Genomic DNA, 23728 nt, shown 5'->3' with positions numbered 1-23728 from the left:
TTTGGGGGTTTTTTTTAGCTCATCAGCCATGATACTTGGATTCAGGACTAACTCAAACATCTTTATTCCACTTTTCCCTGTGGTGTCCCTTTGTCACCTCAGACATGCAAGTGAGAGCTCTCCCATGGCCACTGCCCACCATGACTGGAGATGCTGCGTGTGCAGAGCATCAACTGCTGCTCCAGGAGAACCACATTCCCACTTCCAAGAGAGGAGATTTCCCAGCCTTGCCTTCATCCCGTGTCTCTTCTGACTATAAACCGTGTATCAGGGGCTGTAAGGAAAGGGACAAGGTTAATATATTGAATACCACTGTATTTCTAGATCAGCTTATAGAAAGGATTCCTTCTTCACCAAAATGTATTAATTTCTTCACACTTCTACACCCTCCCATCTCACAACCTTATTCTGGCTACTTCAGAATTTTCCTGTTTCATTAAGTTATTTCTCTTATACAAAGATAAGTTATTTATCTATACACAATGTTTAGAGATGAAAGCCAACAATGCCTGTCATGGACAGGACAGCCTTCAAGACTTGGAGCTGCATTCCCTGCAAAAATGGCTGATGACAGCAAATGGACTTTCCTCAGCCACAAGGCAAACAAAGTATATACTGTAATTTCTTTATAATTATTAGTTTTTGCTGGCTGAAGCAGTTCCTTTGTCAGTAACACACCAAAAAAAAAAGGTTGGAAGGAGTTGATGTAAACTCCAGGACAAGCTCCTGCAGGAGCTGGATCACTTCCCAGGCAGTCACGCTCGGCTGGGACCGACGCGCGTCACCCTGGGAAGGGCTGCACACTCATCCTGCATTTACAGGGCTTCAGACCACGTTACTGGACATCAGGGATGGCTGGTGACACTCCTACTTGTTTATGTACCTACTGGAAAGTCATATAAACTGGCACTGCTCTCATGGCTTCTGTCACCTGCACCTCGTACCCACCAGCGCTGGTGCCTGGCCACAAAAAGCACATGAATACACAAGAATCACTCAACTACATCATGAAAGATGGAATCAAATACTTGAATGTGCAGAGCATAGTTTGTCTCAAATAACTCAAACAAACGTTGAAACAAGAGGTGTTTGGAACTGTCTCATCTCAGCGTTTTTGTCTCAGAAAATACGAGTTAGATCAAAAGGGAATTTCCCACAAGTACATTTGAATTTTGCCAAAATCACTCCACATAAATATAAAATCAAAATAATTTCAACACAATTTCAGTTGTGTTTGTTAAGAAAAAAATAAAATCAACAACACAAAGAACTTCTGTCTTGCTGAAATGAGCGGATATATTTAATTTTTGCTCAGCCTGACCATGACTTATGTCCATCTGAACCACCACCAAGCCACGAATTTTCTATGCAATTTTTGCACTTTCTGACCCCACTTCTGTGGCTGCAGTCCTTACCCAGACTACATTGCTCATAACACAAACCGTTTAAGTTTCAATTAAATCTTGGAGCTGCCCTCTGGATGTTCCTGACCACTGGTGAGGCCGCTCCCAGGGGATGCACCCCTGACTCCTGAGGCCCTGTTTTGGTATTAAGGAGCATCATGGCACCAGAGTGGGGCTCAGTGGAGACCCTTCTTATGCTGTATTTGGAACATTTGGGTTTTCACCTTTGTACCTGACGATTCTTTTCTCTCCATCAATGCCCAGCAGCACACTCACAAGGCAAGAAAAGGAGAAAGCATTGAGACCAACAGTGACATAACACCACTAATATTAATAAGCTGAGTCACAGCCATTACGTCAAAATTTCCTGTGAAGATTGTGTTTGATTTGCTTATGGTGTTGGTTCTTTTAAACTGCATGTAAACACCTCTTGAGCCCATCTAAAGACAAGTCAACAAATGCAAGTCGACCTCCAAATGCAAGTTGACCTTTAAACGTGCAGGATGTTAAATAGGTGAATTCCTCAAGGCAGACTGAGCCCTCACCATGAGCTGTGGCATCACGGTGCTCCTGTCCCCTCCTGCTCCCCACCCTGCAGCAGCAGCCACAGAGCTCTGTCGTTTTCTCAGTGCCAGCCCCGTTTTTGGAGCTATTTCTGGCGGTGCCGCTGAGCAGCCGCCGAGCTCTCAGACCTCTCTGCCTGATCCCTCAGAACTTCCTCCAACTGGGTTTTTTTTTTAATTCCATCCTGAGCTCAACATTTTTACTCTTCCCAGGTCAACCAGAAGGCCTCTTGCCTTGGCACCGTTCCTATCTGCCTGGCCCAGTCACAGCAGGTCTGTGACCAGCGCCAGCTCCCGGCGAGCGCAGCAGAGTGGGAGGAGGGGACACGACTTAGTAAATAAGAGCTCATCAAAAACTCTTTCTGTAGAGCAAACTCAGCCCCTTGGGAGCTAAAAGGATGAGGATTTGGGTGCTTCCCTGAGGAAAGGCAGTTCCCAGGCAGCTTTCTGCTGTATACCTGCTTTGCAGACTGAAGGTGCTGGAGGGTCTTGGGGGTCAAGGGCATCACACAAGAGGATAAAAAGTGATTATCCCACTCTATTCAGTGCTTGTCACACCACACCTGGAATACTGTCTTCAGTTTGGTCTCCACAATACAAAAAAGATGTGGGCAAGCTGGAGAAAGTCCAGAAAAGGGGCACAAAGATGGTCCAAGGACTGAGAAGCTGCTGTAAGAGGAAAGGCTGAGACAATTGCAGAGAAAAGGAGGTCCCAGCATATTTCACTGTTTAAAGGGTGGCTACAAAGAAGATGGAGCCTCCCTTTTTACAAAGAGTCACATCAAAAAGACCAAGGGTGATGGGAACAAGTTACTCCTGGGGAGATTCCAGTTAGATAAAAGCTGATCATAATGAGAACAATCAGCCATTGGAATAATGTTCCTGGGGAAGTGGTGGATTCCCCAATGTTGGATACTTCCATGATTCAGCTGAGCAGGGTGCTGAGCTATCTTGTCTAGACAGTGTTTTTGCCAAGAAAGGTTGAACCAGATGATCCCTGAGATCCCCTCAAACGTGGCATTCTGTGATTCTATTTTTCTTCCCATTCTTATTGTTTACAGCCATTGTTGAGTCTGTGCTGGGTTCCCTGCCCTGCTGGGGACTTCACCGAGCCCCTGCTGTGTGCCAAGGCTGGAGTTACTGAACGTGGAGGGGAAGGCAGAGGAACTGGCACCCTGGGGTGTTAGTGCCGAGGTACCTGAGCAGACACACCCTGACACACCCTGACAACACCCTGCCCAGCACAGAGAGCCACACAGATCCCCAGTGTGAGCCCCAGGGTACTCAAGGCCCGTGCAAGAGTCTGGGGTGCACATGGAGCGAGGGCAGATGTCACACTGTCCATGATGGTTTTCAGCAGAGGAGGACTGACCTATTCAATCACCCACTCCTGTGCACTAATGAAGCCCCAGCTGGGAGCAGTGGGAGGTGCCAGTGCTGCTGGGACAACCTGTGCCACTGCCTCACCACCCTCACAGGGAAGAACACTCCGTTACATTGGGGAATTCTGGCCCCCCACTCCCTGAGCCAGGCTCAGCTGCTGCCCCAGGCAGGGCTGCAGGAGGGACTGGGCACAGCCACAGAGACACAGCTGAGTCAGCCCTCACACGTGATAAACTGTTGAATCATGTTTTCAGTTTCTTTTGGTTTCAATAAAAATGCAACTGTGGAGAAATCACGTGATGCCATGGTGTCCCAGGAAAATCCCAGATGGATTTGCAGCGTTTGGAGTAAAACTCCTCCTTCTCCCTTATTACCTAATTACCTTAAAATGTGCCTCCTCTTTTGTGCTCAGCATCAGCTCTTGCTAGAAATTCCTAACAGTTCCCAGAAGCTTCCAATTAGTTGCCACTTCTGCAGGCAGGACATGAGGGGCACAGCTTGTTCCTTGGGGCTGCTGGAGGAGCTGCCAGTGGTGCCCATTTGTGGAGCACATGTATTTCTGCATGCCCAAAACCTTCCCATTCCCATTTTTCCCATGTGACAAACCATTTCTCTTCAGCTCTCTGAGAGTTTCTGTAGGAAACAGGGAGTTTCTGTGCTTCATCTCAGGAACACCTGAATATCTGTAATCGCCTTAATCAAGCTTTGATTCATTCTAGCAGTTAAATTTAAACAACAAAGCCAAGCCAAGAGCATAGAAAAACCTTGGCTGGCTGACCATCTACCTAAGAAACTGATAATTTCATTCACCTTCATCATCTGAATCAACAATATAGAGAAGGTCATCGGGGGAACTGCTCAACATCAACTGGAAGCACCAACATGCTCAAAGAAGATTAGGATCAGGAAACGTGCCACTATTTCTTTTTCCTCTCTGTCCTGTCCTTCCATCACCTCTAAATCAGGAATACTGACATCTTTCCTAGCCTACAGATGCATCCTAAACACTTGGTTAGTGATTATGGAGAGGTTCAGGTGAAAAGGGCTGAAGATGTGACACCACAAAAGGTCGTGGGTGGTTCAGGAACCCTGAAGTGCTGAGGCTCAGTGGGAGCGTGGGCTGCAGGATTCCTCTGCAGGCAACCCTGGGTGCAAAATAAGCACCAAACCAGGGAGGGAAGTGCCCTGGAAACAAATGAGAAAGGCAAAAAGCTGCAGCCAGTACCTCGGAAGGTGTCCCAGACAAATATTGCTTTTCAAATTTAATATGTTGCATGGGTTGCTAGAGATCCATAAAGGAAGGCTTTATTTCCCCTTCACTGCCTAGAAGTCAGAATTACTTGGATCATTTCTTCCTGTCGCTGGAGTTTGGGACAGGAAAAGATGCTCCCCATGGCAGCTGGAAGGGTTATTACAGGGTTATAATAGTAAGACTAAATTAAAGCTAAATTATATAAATAGGGAAATATTGGCTGTAACACAACTGCAAACCCCAAGTGCTAGCTGGATTTCTTAAATAATCATAATTAAATCAACTATATATCCAATAGCAACTTCTTATGCTGTAGAAAAAGGTTCATTTAGCAGGATGGTTCAAATTTTTATGAGTGCATTTTTTAATACCTGGATATCAGAGTCCAGCAGCCAAAATTATGACTGCTAGTAGGCTGCAATTAATCTTTCCACTTCATTGTGTAAGCACAAGAACAAGCCAAAATGTTCCTGCCAATCTGCTTTTTTTTAGCAAAAAACTGAGGTTTTGATGAAGCAGTTTACTTGCAGCCATAATTTGCATTCCAGGGAAGTTCCCTCGGTGATGTTTTTAATGTTCAGTGGGTTCAGTGCTGCTGCAGCTTTCTGTGGCAGAAGTAGAATCCTTTAGTTTTGCCAGTTGTTCCTTTACCCTGAACATGCCAAAGCAGCCCTCACAGCCTGTTTGCCACTCAGCTCTGCCGCTTCATCCCCATTTACGGGAAGCAATATTTTACACCCTGATGACTCAAGGCTCACACAGCACATCATAATTCCTTATTTATGCTTGTTTATGGCACGGTGACCCTTCATCTGGCTCCCCACCCCCGCAGATCTGAAGTGATTGTGGACAATCCTCAACACAGTTATCCTGATTCCCGTGGTTGGGTTTGTTCCTTCAGACCCCAGGGTTTATTCCCAGAGGGTCTAATTCCTGCTTAATTCAGCCCCTGTGGCCAGGATCTGCAGCAGAGCTGCTGTGGCAGTGGCAGTGAGGGGTTCTGCTGACCCGCTGTGCTACAGGCACACACAAGGATCTCCAGCTCTCTGCATGCACTGAGTTATTTCTCATTCCCTAATTGCCAGGTTTTCCAAGTTGCACTGAAGCCACACAGGATTTGATTATGTACTTCAAGATAACAGAAATAACAACCAGATCACGGGAGCAGAATCAGTGACCCAGCAGTGGTAATCCATGTTTACCACCTCACCTGCCTCCTGCCAGCTCTCTGTGCTTTCGTCATCGTCATCTGTTTGTCATCAAACAGAATGTTTTGGGTTGGAGGGGACCCTAAAGCTCATCCAGTCCCACCCCTGCCATGGGCAGGGACACCTTCCACCAGCCCTGGTTGCTCCAACCTGGCCTTGGACACTTCCAGGGATGGGGCAGCCACAGCTTCTCTGGGCAACCTGTGCCAGTGCCCCCTCCCAACCTCCCAGGGAATAGTTTCTTCTAAATGTCCAATCCAACCCTGTCCTCTCTCAGTTTGAAGCCATTCCCCCTTGTCCTGTCACTACGTGCCCTTGTCAAGGGACCCTTTCAATTTTTACATTTGCTGATCAACTTCAAACCAGCATTAAAGGCAACACAGAATACTGCTACCTTTGTTTTCCTTTGTGTTCTAATTTCCTTAGCAGGGTGTGTCCTCCAAGATCATAATACCAGCAAAGGAAGGTTTCTGCTAACAGGGGCTGGCTCCTCAGGGCAGTCTGTGCACTGCAATGCAACCCTCACTGCCAGGAAGAAACCAGACTCGGTCACAAAGAGGCGTCCAAAGCAAACATGTCAACATTACAAGCCCTAACAAACAAAAAACTCACTTGAAAGCCACGATCCTTCCTGCTCAGCCATAATATAGTCACGTTCTTGGGCTCACTCACCTTCATCAGGCTCAAAAGAGCCCGAGAGCCCCCAGTGCAGCTGCCACCAGTGCCCAGCCTGCACCAGCAGCACCAGCCTGGCTCCTGCAGTGGGGCCATGTGGCACACTGGGAAGGCAGAACTCAGCCTGGACGTGCCCAGGGAGAAGGGGGACAGGGGACCTCTGCCTTGACATGAACAAGACCCAGGACCAGGACTCCTACAGCTCAGAGTGCACAGCAAGCAGCACTTACAGATACAACTCCCAGACCAACAGCTTATTAATACTCCACCTGTATTACTTACATAGAAAAATAGTCTTAGCCACCAGGGATTTTTTTTTTCTTTTCCCCATCATGTTTCCAAGGCAAAAGAACAGCCATTATCAAGCAGGTTTGCTGACTACAACAGAGAAAAACCCTATCACTGAACACTCACATCATCTTTTTGTCTCTTGCTCCATGTAAGCTCTCAGTTCTAAACAAAGGAGGACAGGATAAATTACAGAAGAAGATGTACTTCAACAAATAGATCTATTTCTTTTTTCCTAAAACTGTCTTGATTCTGTTTATACTGGCTGGAAGACAGCATCCCTCAGCTCTCCTCAAACAACAAACAAACCCCAAGCTAGTGCTGAGATTCCCATACCAAGGTCAGGGGCCTGGTTTTGCTGTAGCATGCACTGAGTGCTGTACTCAGGGCAGACTCAAAACCTCATTTAAAATGGGATAAGTATCAACAATTAAAATAATTTGCTGAACAGGAGAAAAAGCACTTAGGGAACGTTTTTCTCTCGAAAGGAAAGAGGAAAGTTGGAAAGCTTGTGGGTTGTCTTGCTCTCCATGCCGAGGAAGCCGCAGTGCAAGCTGTGCTGCAGCAGCAAAGCTCCTCCCCACAGGGATGAAACCAGGACTTTGCTCCACCTGCTTCGGGCTACACCCAAGCAGGAAGGAGGGTAGTTCAAAGGGAGAAGGGGTGGCTCACCACTCAAACCAGTCTGCAAAAATAAAACTCATTTCCCAGCCGAGGAACTCACCTCAGGTGTCAGTGCCCCAAAATAGCAGCTGTGACTCTGCTCCCACGCTGGGGATGCAGGCAGGGGCCTGACAACCCCTTTGTTCCGAGTGTCCAACCTAAACCTCCCCTGCTACAACCTGAGGCCTTTTCCTCTTGTCCTTCTGCCTTGTTACCTGGGAGAAGAGACTTTTCCAACAGTCTCCAACCTCCTGTCAGGTCGCTATAGAAGGCAAGAAGGTTCCCCCTGAGCCTCCTTTTCTCCAGGCTGAGCCTCACCAGATCCCTCAGCCTCTCATCATCAGACTTAAGCTCCAGACCCTTCCTTCTCTGGACATGCTCCAACATCTTAAAGTTTTTCTTGCGAGGGGCCCAAAAACTGACCCAGGATTTGGGGTGTGGCCTCATCAGTGCCCAGCACAGGGACACGGTCACTGCCCTGCTTTCGGCACAGCAGGAGCTGGGTTTATCTGCACTGGGTATTTGATATAAATTAAAGGTCTGGTGGAGCAGCTCTTCCAAAGCTCCTTCACGTGCTGAGGGTCCCTCCCATATTGATGCTTGTTATCACCAGGCTGTCACACACTACACTCTTAATAACCTCAACACTTGTCCAGAGGAAGATGATGCAACGGCTGCATGGGAAGTGTCAGCTACTTTGTACAATGCTGTTTATTGTTTTAGAAAAGAGACTTTTGGAATGGAATGGTCACTGCCATGTTTACTGACCTCCTCAAGAAGGCTTTTGCCCGTGCCTTTTCTTTCCTGTAAGGGAGGGAAAATATCAGGATGGGAAAACTGGTGACTGTTAGTGAAGAAGAGAAATCAAGCAGGACTGTTCCTGACCCAGGCTCCTCCTCTGCACCCTTCTCCCGGGGGCTGAACTCCAAGGGTTCAGCAGATAAGACAATCCATTTCTCTCTCTAATCTCAGCTGCATTATCTCAGCACAAACACACAGTTGGTTTCTCCACTGCTCAGTTAAACTCCCTGTTTAACTGTGCTGCCTGGGGTGCAAACAGGGCTGGGGGAGCTGGTCCATCCTCCACTGGCACTGCTGGCAGACATGGCACTGCTCTGCCAGGAAAGGAATTTGGACCCATGCAAATAACTCACCTGGAACTAAAGTGTGTCTGCTTTCTCTTCTGTAGCCCAGAGTTATCCTTCTCTCATAAGGGGTGTAGAACCAGCTCAGCTTCATCAGCTCCAGCCACCTCCACCAGCACTGACCTCATGCCATGGCCACATTACCTCACACATCAACAAAGAAAGGACTGCAGCTGGATTTGGGCTACTGAGGACAAACATTCCTGCAGCATCTCACGGGGTTGGTCCAGACAGTGGTGACAGTGGTGACAGTCTAATAATTAAGGCACATTGACACCACGTTAAAACCAATTTCAGCCTTCAGAAAGGCCAGTTCAGTGCTTCCCATCAGGGGTGTCACTGCCCAAATAACGATGTGCGGTAATCAGCAGGCTGTAATTAGCAGGCTATAATTAGCAGGCTGGCCAGGCCCACACACTGGATGCTGGCAGGACCGTGCAGCTCGTCCCGCAGCATCACGGCTCAGCAGGACTGGGGGAAGCCCAGGGTCTGTGCATCTTTAATTCCCAAGGCTCGCAGCCCACACTCCCCGGGAAGGAGCTGCAGGTCCCCAAGTGTCAGTAATCCTGCAGATAAATGCTTAGGTGACCAGAAAAAACTAAAGATTTCAACAGGTGTTGTGGGAACCCAGACAAAAGAAGGCAGAAGCTCAAAGTTTGTCACCCCCAAATCTCCTGTTCTGCCCTTCCACTGTCAGATGGTGCAAGGCAAAAAGCTGTTTCATCTGTCGGAGACTGGGAGAACTGGTTTTGCGGCCCTTCCTCACGCTGAAGGAAAACAAGGTGCTTGCCAGGGAAAGCCAGTAAGTGGGCTTTATTGAGCTTAATCGTTGTGTTAATTGTAGGAGATGAGCGCTATTTAAGCTGTATAACTACTGTACAATCTCCTTAAGTAGGGTTCACTGAAAACAAGCGTTTCTCACCCGTGAAACCACCTTTTCTTCAACAGCAGTTGAGAGTCCCTTCCAACAGCCTGTCAGAGGTATAGAGAGAGGAGAAGCTGCCCCGAGGCTCTTCACCACAACCACTAAGGTCAATAAAGTCACTCAAGGCGTTCCCTTTTCTCCAGGGACACGTTCTCAGCTGGGAGAGGCTTATTTGGACAGAATAAGTGTCAGTTGTGGACACATTTTGGTAAAACTAATGCAAAGGAAGGCTCTGTAAGGCAAAGGGGACCATCTCAAACTCCTCCGAAGTCACTGAGCACTCTGCTCTCCTGAGGCCCCTCTCCTGCATCTCCCTCCTACCAATAACCCCTTCCAGGTTCCCTCCTGTGTCCCAGGAGGGAGCTCTGCCTGCGCTCGGTGTGCAGCGATTTCCCCGCCGTGCTCCACAGCACCCTGTACTGAAAAACGTGGAGCATTTCAACAACATGACTCTCCTTGTTCTTTTGAAGCTGCTGAGGCTGAGCTGGCTCCAGGACAGGGCTGTACCTGGCACATGTCCATGGCTGCTCTGAGGAGATAAGTGCAGCTGCCACAGCAGCTCGAGATGGGACAGGAAAGGGTGGGATGGGTGTCAGAGAGAGAACAAGCCACGACAAACAGGAGGCAGGAGACTGAACCAGGGACACTGAGAAGGGACAGCAGACCTCCAGGGCCAGAGAGGGAAGAAAGCCCCCAGAGCTGCCTGGCACTTGTTGTGAGTCCCAGAGTGACAGAAGGGGGTTTGGGCCCCAGGGGTAAGAAAGTCCTTGTGGGCCCAAGCTGGCAAGGGTTTAGGGAGGATGGCATAGACTCCCTTGTGCCTGTGACAGCACAGCTATTGTGTACAGCAGATATTGGATTAAATAGAAACACAGAAACACTCTGTCGAGGAAGAGGGACAACTGCCAGCTGGAGAGAGAAAAGGAGGTGAGTAAAACCAAGCATGGAGAAGAACAAAGGGACTGGCAGCAAACCACGTGCTCATCCACGCACTCAAAGCAAAGCTCTGGCACAGGATATTGATCTCAGAATGGCAAAACAAAACTCAGTGCATTAATTTCTTCCTGACAGTTCTGATAGGACCAGCAGCTCTCCACCCTCCACCTCAGATGCTCCTCCAGGACCTCTTAGAGCTGTTGCTCCTTTCCCAGGGCTCCTCAGGATCTGGAAGCTCTTCAGAGTGCCTGAGTCCCCTTCAAGCACCGAATGTTTGGCACTGTGAGCTGAGCCCCTCCCTCAAACCCCTCCCTCTTACCCCTCCAGATGCAGATGTGGAGGCTGCCCTGAGGTGTCAGATGATGGCAGGGGTCTCCAAGCTCTGACAGCACGTGGAGTGTGTGGCTGTGGGGCCTCCTTGGCTGCACTTTGAGCATCTCCTCTGAACCTCACCTGACATCTCCACATGCTCATGCTCCACAGGCTCCATATCCTCACCCTTGCCCCAGGCACTCAGAGACTCCTTCCCCTGGGAGCTGGCACTGCCAATCACACTGGGGGGGTGGAAGGAGGCAGGAGAGGAGCTGCATGGCCCTTAATCCACATCACCCTTTAGCAGTGCTGATGTGCCCCTGGCTGGCTCTCATTCTACAGACAGCTGACCCCACTGCCCGGCCAGGAGGGATGGCAGGACAGGGGCTGGGGCAGCAGGGAGCCCCTGCAGCCACCAGCACTTGCAGAGACACTCTGCAGAATAAGGCAATCCGGGATGGAGCCCAGCAAGGGATGCAACAATCCATGCAACAATCCACCCAGACTCCTCCCAGCCTGCCAGGGGCTGCTCTGGGGCAGCTCCTCCTGCCAGCACCCAGGGCCACCCGCCGGTCCCACGGGTTGCCACTGCCCTCTGCAGTCCCCAGAGGAACACGCAGCTCACCTCCACACAGGATGTCCCTTCTGTCCTCTCCTTCCAGCCTCTCCTGCTGTTGGCTTCCCTACGAAATTCCAGTCCAGAAGATAACTCATCCAAGGAAAAGCATTTACCCACAGTGGGAACATCAGAATCAGCACTGAAGGGAAGGAAGGTCCCTGTCTGTGCATTGTCCCACCTGAGAAGTCCCCAACAGAGCTGTGGTCTTGCAGAAGATGCCAAGAAAGGGCCAGAAGCCCAGCAGAGAGGCACGTTGTCCCACACCAATCTCTCCTCCTTCTACAAACCTCCCACCAGCCCCGAGAGCAGCCAGAGGGTCCTGTGCACCCCAGAGTGGAGCTGTGCCCTCGTGCTGCCTTCAGTCATGCAGTTGGGGCACACCTGACTCTGCACAGACATCTGGGCTGACAGGCTCCTGAAGCTGATTTATAGTCAGTGAAGACTCAATCAGTGGAGCACAACACACTGGGCTTGAGCTGAACGTGGACGTCCAAGCAGTGGAGGTGGGGAGGCAGAGAGCAGCACTGGAGGGACAGCTGAGGGCAACGGCTTTCAGCAACTCACATAAACATCCTCGAAGCTTTCTAGGCTGCTGAGACATGGCTGGGTCAGGATCTGGGCAGGGCAGAGGGCAGGGAGTGACAGCCCAGAGGGAGCCAGCACTTCTGCAGCCACCCTGGAGATGCATCGCTCCAGAGGCAAAGAGCCTGTGAGCCACAGGACACTGCCAGAGCCCCTGCTCCTCCCCAGCCTGCATGGAGGGTCCAGGAGAAATCCCCAAGGAGTCTGGTGGCTGCAGGGGACTTGTTTTGGAGGCATCTGGGGAAGCACCCTCCCTCCAGCCCAGCCTGGCACTGCTGCCCGGCCCCCTCGCAGGCTGCCAGCCAGGATGGAGCTTGGTCAGAGCACACTGGCCATGCTGCTGTACCAGCAGCTGGGCTTGGAATAAACATTTCTGCTCTGAAGGCTTTTCTTAGTACCCCAGTTGGATTATTACATATAAAATCTCCACCTCAATGCAAGAAGCAGAAATAGAGCCAGTTTTAGGTGATGTCGGCACACACACAGAGCAGTATTTGCTTTGTAGCAGCAAGTTAATCATAAAAGCAGTCTAGTCTGTGGCTTGTTTGCAAAACAGAAAGCAGAAGATAAGAAAGGGGCACCTGTGCTGAGGGTACTGGTGACACAGCTGGGACAGGGACTAATAGCACCCACAATGCCCATGCACTGTGCCCCCACTCCCATCCTGCATCCCCAGGGCAATTTGAAAGCCCTGATAATATTGCTCTTATAAATACAATAAGGGCAAGAAAGACTGTGAGGCTGGGCTGATTCCTGGGGGAGAATGTTCCCTGACAGAGCAGAAGTTGAAGATTCAGCTGTACCCACCAGTGTCCTTGAACCCAGTGCCAGCACAGAGTGCTCAGCTCCCAGTACCATACACTGGTGCCAGTGTTCTAGACCTGATAACTGAAGAGGAGCCCATGGCCAAACCCATCCAGTGTTTCCTGGTGTCAGAGCTCATATGCTCTTCTCAGTGATGAATTTGTGTCTTAAGGTACAGAATCAGGCTCAGGTGCCTTGGGAGCAACATTTTGATGGAGACACAACAGAATCGTGGTCACAAACTCAGCCTCTGAACACTGAAATCCCCCAACTCACACAATTACAAGAGATCCTTATTGAGGCAACACAAACATGTCTGTGCTGTCCCTCAGTGCCCCTGCAGACCCAAAGGGGTGCTCCCTCTCTGCGGGTTGTCTCTCTGAACTGCCCCAGCCTGGTGTTCTCTCACCACCCGTTTTTCCTGGCTCCAGCCACCCTTTGCAGGGGAAGCTGAAGGGTGTTACTTGCTCTTCACTAACTCACAGGTGGGCTGGGGAAAGGCAAGTCCTGGGCACAGCCTCAGGACAGCTGTTGCTAGAGGAACAAACTGAATTTCATCTGCCAAGGCAGGAGTAAAGCCTGGGGCACTCAGCTCAACAGCAGCTGCCTGTGGGGGCCCTTGTCTTCCCTGGTCTCCATCCTCAGTAACTGCTAGTCTAATTTTAGTCCAGCCCCAGCCTTACCCCAGCTCACACAATTCCACTGCTCTCCACTAAATCCACATTTATTTCTCAACTTCTTCAGGTTCCTGACCTTGGTCTGTTCTTCCTGCTCTGGCTCCCCCAGCAGCAACGTGTACCAGAGCTACAGTGAATACTTGACCTGAGATAGAACAGAAGGAAATTAAGCTTATAGTTTATTACGATTTGTGCAAATCAGCTTATACTTGGGCAACAGATCTTTATAAAAGCTCTTCTCCCTTCCCGGATATAAATTCCTTGCTGGAGCTGAGAGGGCAGTGCTGCTCCAAGGAAAGGTCACCAGAACTATGGCCATCTGAGAGCCAAGGGTCAGTCCTTGCCTCCCTCTTGGCTGGAAGAAAATAAATGAGTACAGAAAGGAAAGCCAGGCTGAGGCTGACATCCAGGACATCCTGACATTTTCAGCTCAAACAGCTGAAGTTGGCAGAGTTGTAAGCAAATAGAAACTTGAAGATAGGAACTTGCAGTGGGATAAACTGAACAATCAGAATACTGGGCAGCAGCCAGAGACCTGCAGTTCGGGGAACACACGCACCAAAGAACCCCCCAGACAGAATCATAGAGCCCCTGAATGATTTGGGTTGGAAGGGACCTTAAAGCTCATCCAGTTCCATGGGCAGAGACACCTTCCACTATCCCAGGTTGCTCCAAGCCCTGTCCAACCTGGCCTCGGACGCTTCCAGGGATGGGGCAGCCACAGCTTCTCTGGGCAACCTGTGCCAGCGTTTTACTACCTCTAAGCCATAATTATGTGTGAAGGTCAGACCTGCGGAGGCTCCAACGGGAGCTCGCAACCCCCGGCCCGAGGGCGCGGGACCCGGAGGGAGCGGTACCCCCGAGAGGGAGCGGCACCCCCGGAGGGAGCGGTACCCCCGGAGGGAGCGGCACCCCCGAGAGGGAGCGGCACCCCCGGAGGGAGCGGCACCCCCGGAGGGAGCGGCACCCCCGAGAGGGAGCGGCACCCCCGGCTCACCCCGGACGGGCCGTGACCGCCCCCGAGCGCACCTGCCCGCGGAGGAGGAGGAGGAGGAGAAGGAGGGGAAGGAGGGGAGCGCCAAGGACCGGGACGGGACCCGGCAGAGCTGCTGCTCCATCCCCGCTGTCAGACCCGCCCGCCCCCGCCCACGGACCCCCTCCCCGGGGCATCCCGGCCCCGCTCCCTCCCGGCCCCGCTCCCCCTCTCACCTCCCCCGGCGCCCCCAGCCCGGTCCGGCCGCGGCCCCGCTCCGTGTGACAGCGCCCGGAGCTTTCGCTTTCCCTTTCCCGGCGAAGGAGGGGCGGCCCCGGCTCCCGGCCGGCCCCGGGGAAGGGGCTGGGGGAGCCGGGGCGGGGGGGACCGAGGGGACCAGCCCGGAGCCGGGGGGACGCTCGGGCTGCGGGCAAAGCCACTTCCCCGGCCCGCATCTCACAGCGAGTTCATCCCCTCCCAGGAGCCCCATCGGGATGCTCCCTCACCTGCTGCAGGACAGGTGAAGAGGAGCTTCAGCTCGTCGCCGAAAGCACCGGAGGGCTTTAACACATGTGTAGATGTGCTGTCTGGGGACTTGGGTTAGTGGTGGGCTTGGCAGTGCCGGGCTAACAGCCGGACCCGATGATTTTAGAAGGCTTTTCCTACCTAAACGATTCTGTGAGCCCCTGTAGCTCCCACACAGTGATTTACCTCTTGAAGTGGAAATGCTTGGGATAACGGGAGGGACATTCTTCCTGGGAAAACAGTCCCATAACAGGAGAGCTCTCTGAGCCAACCCAGCTGTCATATGGACTCTGGTGGCCTGAGAAAAGCTAATGGAGCACTAAGAGTTCTGATGGCTGGGGACAATTAATGAATAAATCAAAGGAAATTAACTTGGTCCACCCCAGGGGAAAAGAACCCTCCAGATGGTCACAATTAAGATGCTTCAGGAAGTCTCACTTGTAGCCAGAATCCGACAGAGAAAGAGCCTCCCAACACCAGCACAGCCACGGGGAGAAGAGCTGGGGCTCTCGGGAGCACTTGGCAGGACCAAAGAACCTCCTCAGCTGGTCTGTGTTGCCCCTCCTGCACAGCTGCTTGCTCCAAGAGGCAGCTGCTGCCGTCAGGAATTCTCACTCACTGACTGCAGGCTTTAAAGGTATATTCTTCAGGAATTTAATCAGTTACCTGGTGTTCTTGGGCAGCTGCTGCTTATCAGTCCTGTTATTATCAGTCCTGTTATTTACCTTGCCTCGAAGTAAGGCTGATGTAGGAACCAGCAGCAGGGACACTTGCAGTTTGTCAGGAGGGAGGAGAGGCAAGTGATGGAGGTAAGACCTGCTGGCATAAGGGGTCCAAGATGTACAGCTCAAGTGAGGCAGAAAAACTGCCCCCCCCTGCAGCTAAGGACATCCATCTCCAGAAACCACTGGCTCCACAATGACTCCAGATCTAAGGAAAACCACAGGGCACAGGCTGCTAAAAGCATCAGGGGGATTTACCTGAAACCACAGACTGGTTTGGGTTGGAAGACACCTTGAAGATCATCTCGTTCCAACCCCTGCAGGGACACCTTCCACTATCCCAGGTTACTCCAAGCCCCATCCAACCTGGCCTTGGACACTTCCAGGGATCCAGGGGCAGCCACAGCTTCTCTGGGCAACCTGTGCCAGGGCCTCACAACCCTCCACAGCCAAGAATTTCTTCTCAGTCTCTAATCTAACCCTGCCTTCTGGCAGTGGGAAGCCATTCCCTACGTCCTGTCCCTCCATCCCTTGTCCCCAGTCCCTCTCCAGCTCTCCTGGAGCCCCTTTAGGCCCTGGAAGGGGCTCTCAGCTCTCCCTGGAGCCTTCTCTTCTCCAGTTGAACCCCCCCAGCTCTCCCAGCCTGGCTCCAGAGCAGAGGGGCTCCAGCCCTGGCAGCATCTCCGTGGCCTCCTCTGGGTTTGCTCCAGCAGCTCCGCGTCCTGATGTTGGACCCCAGGGCTGGAGGTGGCTCTGCAGGTTGGGTCTCACAAGAGCAGAGGGGCAGAATCCCTTCCCTCAACCTGCTTAAAAAGGGCTTGGTTTTTGTTGGGGATTTTTTGTGAGGGATGGGAACAGGAAAAGGAAGGCTCAGCCTGGAATCCCAGCAGCACATCTGGATTGCACAAGTGCTGCTGGCAGCTCTGGCCAGGCTCTGGGCTGCAGGACTGTTGCTATTTGGATGTACACAGTGACTCCTTACACAAAGATACAGTACACCAACAGTCCAAGAGATCTCAGACTGGCTGTTAAACAATGAAACATCACACCAACAGCCCTTCAGTAGATTCTGGGATATATTTCTAAACATGAAGATGTGGAAAAAAAAAAAAGAATGCTTCATTTTTAAGATAATTCCAGATACGATTTTATTCTGAATTTTACAAATAACAAGCATTTCTCTATAAAAAACTAGGGTAAGAATTAATGTAGTTACAGCTAGGAATATTTACATTCTTGGAAGAAATTTATATACCTTTCTATATACAAGGCTGTGTTCATTACTGGTTTAAAGTTCTCCCAAAAGCATCTCTAAGTAAGGCTTTATGGTGTGTGGGCTGATTCTATGCTTCAAGAAAATAATTTACAACTGCCAGGACTAAGGTTCTATTCTACAAATACTGAAATAGGTATTGCAGTCCAACTCCCTGGGCAATGCAGCCCCTCCTCCTCCCCAGATGGTCACTTGGAAAGGGGGGAGGAGTTCACACATCTTCACAGAAATAGTGTCAGAAGTCAGCCAAAGTTGCCTGATTCTGGAAGCTGAAATACTAAGTGATGCTCGTGGGAGCATTACATTCACTGTCAGAAGAGTCAGAGATTCTAATAATACTGACTGTGGAGCACAAGCATCACAAGGAGCTGTGGTACCTTTTGAGGTTAACGGCATTGCCACCTGCAAGCAAGGGAACCAAAGTCATGGGATTATCTGATGTGCCCAAGATGATGACAGAAGTCATCCTGAGAGCTGGAAAGGAGAGGATCCTCATTCCCAGCTCGGGGGCATATCTTCCCTTGGTGAAGATACTGCAGTGTGCATTGTTCTCTGGCAGCAGGGAGTGGATAACCTGGAGTGACCTGCACTGCTGCTGGGAGCAGCTCACAGGCACAGCCAGGCAGCACTGCCTGGGTAAGGCCAGTCTGAATCTCAAAGCCTGGTGCATCTTCCCCCACAGCACAACGAGCTCACAGGTTTATCACAACTCCTCCTGCAAAGGTAAATCCTGTCCCTTTGCCCTTACCCTGCAGGTTTATCCACAGCCAGGCTGTGCTGCAAACCTTACCTGCTGCCAGCACTGGCCAAGCTCTAAGATTTACCCATGACTGGATCAGGTTCCTTCATCTACATCTTGTTTGCAGGGATCAGATCATCCACCTATATTAAAATATTCCCTCAATTTCTTTTGGAGATCCCTGTTATCTGAATTCCAGCTACCCATTAGAACAAGATCCTTGTTTTAGACATAAACTTGATAAGAGTAGGATGAAACAGTGAACACATAATAACCCAGTCTGCTATTTTAAATATGTTCTACATTTCTGACTCAGACTTCATGTTTTTAAAAACATAAGCAAGAAAAAGACCCTCTTTTTTTGACACAAAGCAATTGCCATTGAGTTCTGTACTATTAGTCATGACTAATAGGAAATTCCCCAATTTGTCTGGAGTTAGAAAAACAAACCAAACTAACAATAACAACAGAAACCCCCACAAAGAACTTTAGTAAACATCAGAATATTTAAATATTCAAGGAAAAAAGTCTCTCTTTGAAGGCACATACTTGGATAGAACAGTGGGTAAGAAATTACAGCTAAATCAGATGTTAACCGGACACTGGAATTTCCAGACTAAAACGTGTATCAGGCAGGCACATGTCTGACATTACAGGATATTTTGTGAAACTGTTTACAGGAAGAGCCTTATGGGACACGGGTGTTTACTTTGGCAAATTCATTACAAGGAAGTTGCAGCTAAATGTGTTTTGCCTCAGATTCCTGTGGTCACCAGACCACTCTACAACACATACAAAAGAAGTCCCTTCTCAGCATTACAGTTCCTAGACAAGGTTTACAAAGAAAAATATCTGTACTGAGTTTGACAACATACTCTTTTGTGTCTGCAATGAGTATTTCAAAAAAAAGTGTAAGCCTGCCAGAACAGGTCATGTTTTTGGGAAGGGGAACTGGCTGTTACATGCACTCTCTTAATATGTATTTGCCCATGTCAAGGCTGTTCTGTGATGGGCAGTGAGGCTTGTAAAATCCAGATTCTCAATTTTGGCACTAGCCTCAAATCACACACTGCATTTTTAACCTCCTGCCCAGGGCTGCCCTACTAAACAGGAGTGACACTGAACCTGCCCCAACCTTTCCGTTTCTTTCCTTGGAAAAGTTCACGTACAACAAAATTATTTTCCTCCACGTGATTCTCTGACCCAGTGATATTGGCCAGCTTCCTGCTGCATCCAGAAATCAAAATGCTAAACAAAGAGGTGAAAAAATGCAGGAGAAGTGGAGCAAATCCTGGAGCTCAAGATACTGGCAGGGAGAATTTAACCAAACCAAACCACTATAGTCTAGACAGTGTTTTCTACTTTCTTGTTCCTGTGATAAGCAGTCCAAGGCGCACACCACTCCCACCAAGGACAGGATTTGGGATATTGGTTAATCAAAGACTGGAATGAGCCAATGTCACCTACATATTTAAATACCACAGGAAAATGCAGAACTTCCCCAACAGCTGCTGCAGGACAGTAAGGCCCCCGACAGCTTTGGCTACAAAGGTTTAGGCTGTTTATTAAGACAGAACAAAATACAAGTGCCACAAGACAGAAACCTTTCACCACTCACATCTGCCACACTACAACCAGCACAGCACAAATGAGACTGTGTGTACCTGTATATTGTGTTATTTAGAGAAACACAGGTAATGCCAAGGGCGCTGCCACAACTTCTTGGCAGATTTTCAACAAGATTTGTGGGTTTGTTGGGGTTTTTTTAAACAATTTTTAAGCAATTCACTGATTACACAAGTTAAGTGCAACAACAGACCTCACAGCAATCATACAGTTGATACTGAGGATCGAGAACCAGCGGTCAGAAATATATTCTGAATTTTGCTCTCAGTACATTCCACCATGAGGTCAATGCAGTGGCATAATTAACACAAAAATTTATGACTAAATATATTAACTGTGTGTGTGTACATGCACCAGTGGGAAAAGCACAGAACAAAGACAGGAGAATAGTTTCCATCATTCAAATTGCACAGAGAACATTAAAACAATTTACATGTAAAACTTTCACCACAAAAACTAACACCACTCCCTCTACACACAGGTGAAACTTTTTGCATTATTTAGAATAAATCCAGCCTGGAAACAGGCCACATCCAAGGTCAGATGTAAACAACTTCACCGAGAAGGTACAGTTGAAATCCAGCATTGGAATCAAGTGAATTTTGTGAGCAAAACTTCAGTGCTAAATAGTTTGTGCAAGACAATCCTTTCAGTCTGTGCTGAGTTAAAACATATCAAGTTAGAATTAACTCTCGAAATCTTTCTTTGCATCTTTCTGAATTTGGTAACAAATTCAGCACATACAAAGTCACTTGAGTAAGATCACAGAGAGGCACGTTCTCATAACCTTCACCATAATAAATAAGTTTCCTGTCCAGAGACAGAAGTCAAGGAATCAAAAGCAATGAGCAGCTTTTTCTGGCAATTTTTACTTCTTGATGTGCATTAGCTCTGGGGGAGGTTCACTGAGGAACCCAGGTACCCTGCCAGCCCTTGAACTCATTTTCAAGTCTCTCTCAGCTGAACCATACACATAAAGTTACACAGGACTGACCAGATGCTGCTCCATGGCACTGCTGATGAGCACAACTGTGGCTCAACAATCTCCTTGAAGGCTGAGCAGTATTTCTGTTAATACAAAAGAGAACGTACAGGACACAGTGCTTAAATTAATAAATAAGGATAAAATTGCAGGAAACAAAGTGTTGCCACTAGCCCTTTCTAGAATGAATTTTAGAAGGAAAGTCCATTTAACTTTCAGTCCACCAGGAAGCACACAGGAGTCCATCAAAAGGCTGTGCTTTTAAGGATCTCTGGATTCTCTTCTTCCTCCTTGGAGTCCCTTGTGCTACCAGAGGCAGGCCTGTATTCTAATCTGGGGGGTGGGAAAAAGAAAGAAAAGAGAAAATAACTTTAAAGATAGACAAGTGAATTGGGGGAAAAAAAAATCTGATTTCTGTTTTGACATTACAGCTTCCTAATTTTAATATCCTGCAGGTCCCTTTCTTACACTCCATCTGTGTTCATGTCTCATCTTCAACCAGAGCTGTGGTGAAAGGCCAAACACACAATGCCTTTTTAGGTCAGCTGAATTAAATTGGAAGAGTTCACCTCTTCCCCAGCTTATAAGACTTTCAGAACCTAAAAGGATTATAACCCACAATGTGTCCCTAAACCTTGATAAAGCAAACACACTTTTAAAGTGCATTCCTCAGAGGTACTTTTAAAAGCTATCAGAGAAAAATGATAAATTTAGGGCTGAGAATGCACATACAAACACACACTTGGGAAGAGGATCAGGATTCCAGGCAAGCTCTCCTATCTTCAACAGAGCACTGCCTGTGCTGCCAAAACCAGCCCCTCCCTCTGCCACAGCCAGGCAAGGGCACTCTCAGAGCAGAGGAGTGCCAAGCTCAGAAGGTGATCCTTACCCTTTCACCAACAGCATTTGGTCAATGGTGTCAGGAAGAGGCATCCCATAGCTTTCAGGCAGAAACAGTGTCAGAATTCCTGACAGCACAGTCAGGCTCCCCATCAGGATGTAAGGCAGGAATCGATCGTAGGCACCTGGCAGGCACAACAAAGGAGGAAGGGAAAGGGCAGCATCAGCTCTAAGTCTCTGATAATTGCCCAAAAAGCTGTGGCTGCCCCACCCCTGGAAGTGTCCAAGGCCAGGTTGGACGGTGCTTGGAGCAACCTGGGCTAGTGGAAGGTGTCCCTGCCCATGGCAGGAGGTGGAACAAGATGATCCTTCAAGGTCCCTTCCAACCCAAAACCATCCTGTGGTTCTGTAGGGAATGTCTGTACCAAGGTACAGGGCTTTAAGCCATCCAAGATTTATGCTTTCAGTAAAAGCCAGCCCAAGCAACCCCCAACCACAGCCTGACATCCAAAGTGTATGTGTTATAAATGTGATCTGAGGAACTCAAGGGAGTGGGAAGCAGGAGCTGCAGGAGCCTGTCCCTCCTGAGGCAACAGCACTGTGAGTCTCCATAGCCTCTCCTGAGCAGAGCAGGTCACTCACCGAGGTAAACGAAGTACGGGGAGAGGATGCTGCCCAGCCTGGAGGCCATGGAGCTCGCTCCAACCCCATGTTCCTCACCACTGTGGGGTAGAGCTCAGCCGTGTAACACTAGACCATGGAAAAGGCTGATGTGATGCCAAACTTCCCCGCCATCACCAGAAAAATAGACAGAGCACGGAGATCTGAAATCACACACGAGTAAGGACTTAATAAAGTTCTGGCAGTTCATGGTATCCCTTCATTCCTTCATGGTTGTGTAACTCCTGCCTAATTAACTCCAGGATCATTTTTCCCTGTACATGTCCACAAACATAAGCAATATTCTTTTTTAATTTTTTCTTCTGTGAATTACTAGGAATCAACATTTTCATCTTTTGAGCACAGGGCTTCCTGCCAAGTGAAAAATAAGGAGGACAGAGCAAGAACTGTTGAGGCCTTTCAGATTTCAAGGGCCAGATCTCTGCTATTGCAAACAATGCCATTATCCCTTCTTATAAAATGAACAAAAAAACCCATTTGAAACAAGTTATTTTTGGTTTCCTGCTCTGGTTTCTCATTATATTCTTAGCTACAAGTCAATACTTTATTATAGGAAGCTGAGTTGACTTTAACTGGTACATTTAGATTATGAAAATCAAAACAGATTATATCAGTGTTGTCCAATTGACTCACAGGACAGGAGGGAAAAAAGAGAATGCAGGACACATAAATAAGCAAGGCAGTTGTTGCACATTCTCTTTTGTATACTCTTTGATTTGTAAACAAGTCCTAGGCAACAACACTCCCCTTATATTGACTCCATAACTCCTTTAATCTAAAGATACATATGGTTTGAGATCTAATAAATGTTACCTGGCCCTCCTTTCCAGTTGCCACACATTATTTAAGCTGTCAACACTAATTCAGTACAAGCATCTCTGCTTATCAAAATGCTTCCACAATGACTCCATTGAATGTAACTCTTTAAACAAGCCTTAAATTCATGGGCAGCAGTTTGGGAAGTGAGTTCTGCAGCCTCTTGGTAATCTCTCTGACTAAACCCTGGTTGGTCTAGTCTTGGTTTTACACCTGGACCTTACCAGGACATCCCTGCCAGGGATGTACTTTAAAGGCAAAACTGGCCTACCATACTAATCCCAACAGACCACAAAGCCAATGACCCACCTTGAAAACTGTATCTGAATGACATGTTGTGGGAGCTCCTCGTGCAGCAGCACTGAGGACCAAGGAAGAGGGGCAAAGATGGGACATGAATATCTGTACTGAGTCCCCTCAGGAGACTGTTCCTCCACATGTTCAGCCTGGAGAAGAGGAGGCTCAGGGGAGACCTCCTCCCTCCTCTACAACTCCCTGACAGGAGGGGGGAGCCAAGGGGGGGATTGGTCTCTTTTCCCAGGCAACCGTCAGCAAGACAAGAGGGCTCGGTCTTCAGCTGTGCCAGGGGAGGTTTAGGTTGGATATTAGGAAGAATTTCTTTCCAGAGAGGGTGCTCAGCCATTGGAATGGGCTGCCCAGGGAAGTGGGGATTCTCCATCCCTGGAGGTTTTAAGATGAGACTGGATGTGGCATCAGTGCCATGGGCTGGGAACCACAGCGGGGTTGGATCAAGGGTTGGACTGGATGATCTCGGAGGTCCATTCCAACCCAGCTGATTTCTGTGATTCTGTGATTCTATGATTCCATGACTCTATGTGCCCAGTACCTGCACATCCCCTGCCATCCACGTGAGATGAACTAACGGCTCCGTACGTGTGGGCACGAGCTGGATGAAGAGCAGGACGCAGCCCCCCCAGGAACAGCGCGGCGGCCATGGAGTAGCGGCGGGGCAGGTTGCGCAGCAGCAGCCAGGAGATGGTGTAGGCCGGCACCTCGATCACGGCCGAGAGGAAGCAGTTCACATACACGTCCCCGTGCAGGTTGGGCGTGTCCAGAGACAGCCCGAAATAGCCAACGGAGATGATCATCCTGGAA

The 23728-nt window shown here is 49.2% G+C and overlaps 1 protein-coding gene and 1 long non-coding RNA gene across 2 annotated transcripts in view; both read right to left on the bottom strand.

The window, feature by feature from the left end:
* Window positions 1–8: 8 nt before the first annotated feature.
* LOC116794505 lies at window positions 9–14753 on the bottom strand. The gene is made up of 2 exons (XR_004359816.1): window positions 14645–14753; window positions 9–274 (listed from the first exon to the last, which is right to left on the bottom strand). It is a non-coding gene; the product is annotated as an uncharacterized LOC116794505 (long non-coding RNA).
* A 2029-nt stretch (window positions 14754–16782) lies between these two features.
* LOC116794609 (solute carrier family 22 member 5-like) overlaps window positions 16783–23728 on the bottom strand; it is a 26581-nt gene continuing 19635 nt past the window's right edge. The window contains 6 exon segments of the mRNA XM_032703382.1: window positions 16783–20608; window positions 21165–21300; window positions 21758–21820; window positions 21823–21939; window positions 23507–23546; window positions 23548–23722. Of these exon segments, the coding sequence (XP_032559273.1) occupies window positions 20521–20608; window positions 21165–21300; window positions 21758–21820; window positions 21823–21939; window positions 23507–23546; window positions 23548–23722 (619 nt within the window). The 3' untranslated portion in view covers window positions 16783–20520.

This window comes from Chiroxiphia lanceolata, chromosome 15 (genome assembly GCF_009829145.1).
Source record: "Chiroxiphia lanceolata isolate bChiLan1 chromosome 15, bChiLan1.pri, whole genome shotgun sequence".
Classification (NCBI taxonomy): Eukaryota; Metazoa; Chordata; class Aves; order Passeriformes; family Pipridae; genus Chiroxiphia; species Chiroxiphia lanceolata.
This window is presented reverse-complemented; position numbering and strand designations above follow the sequence as displayed.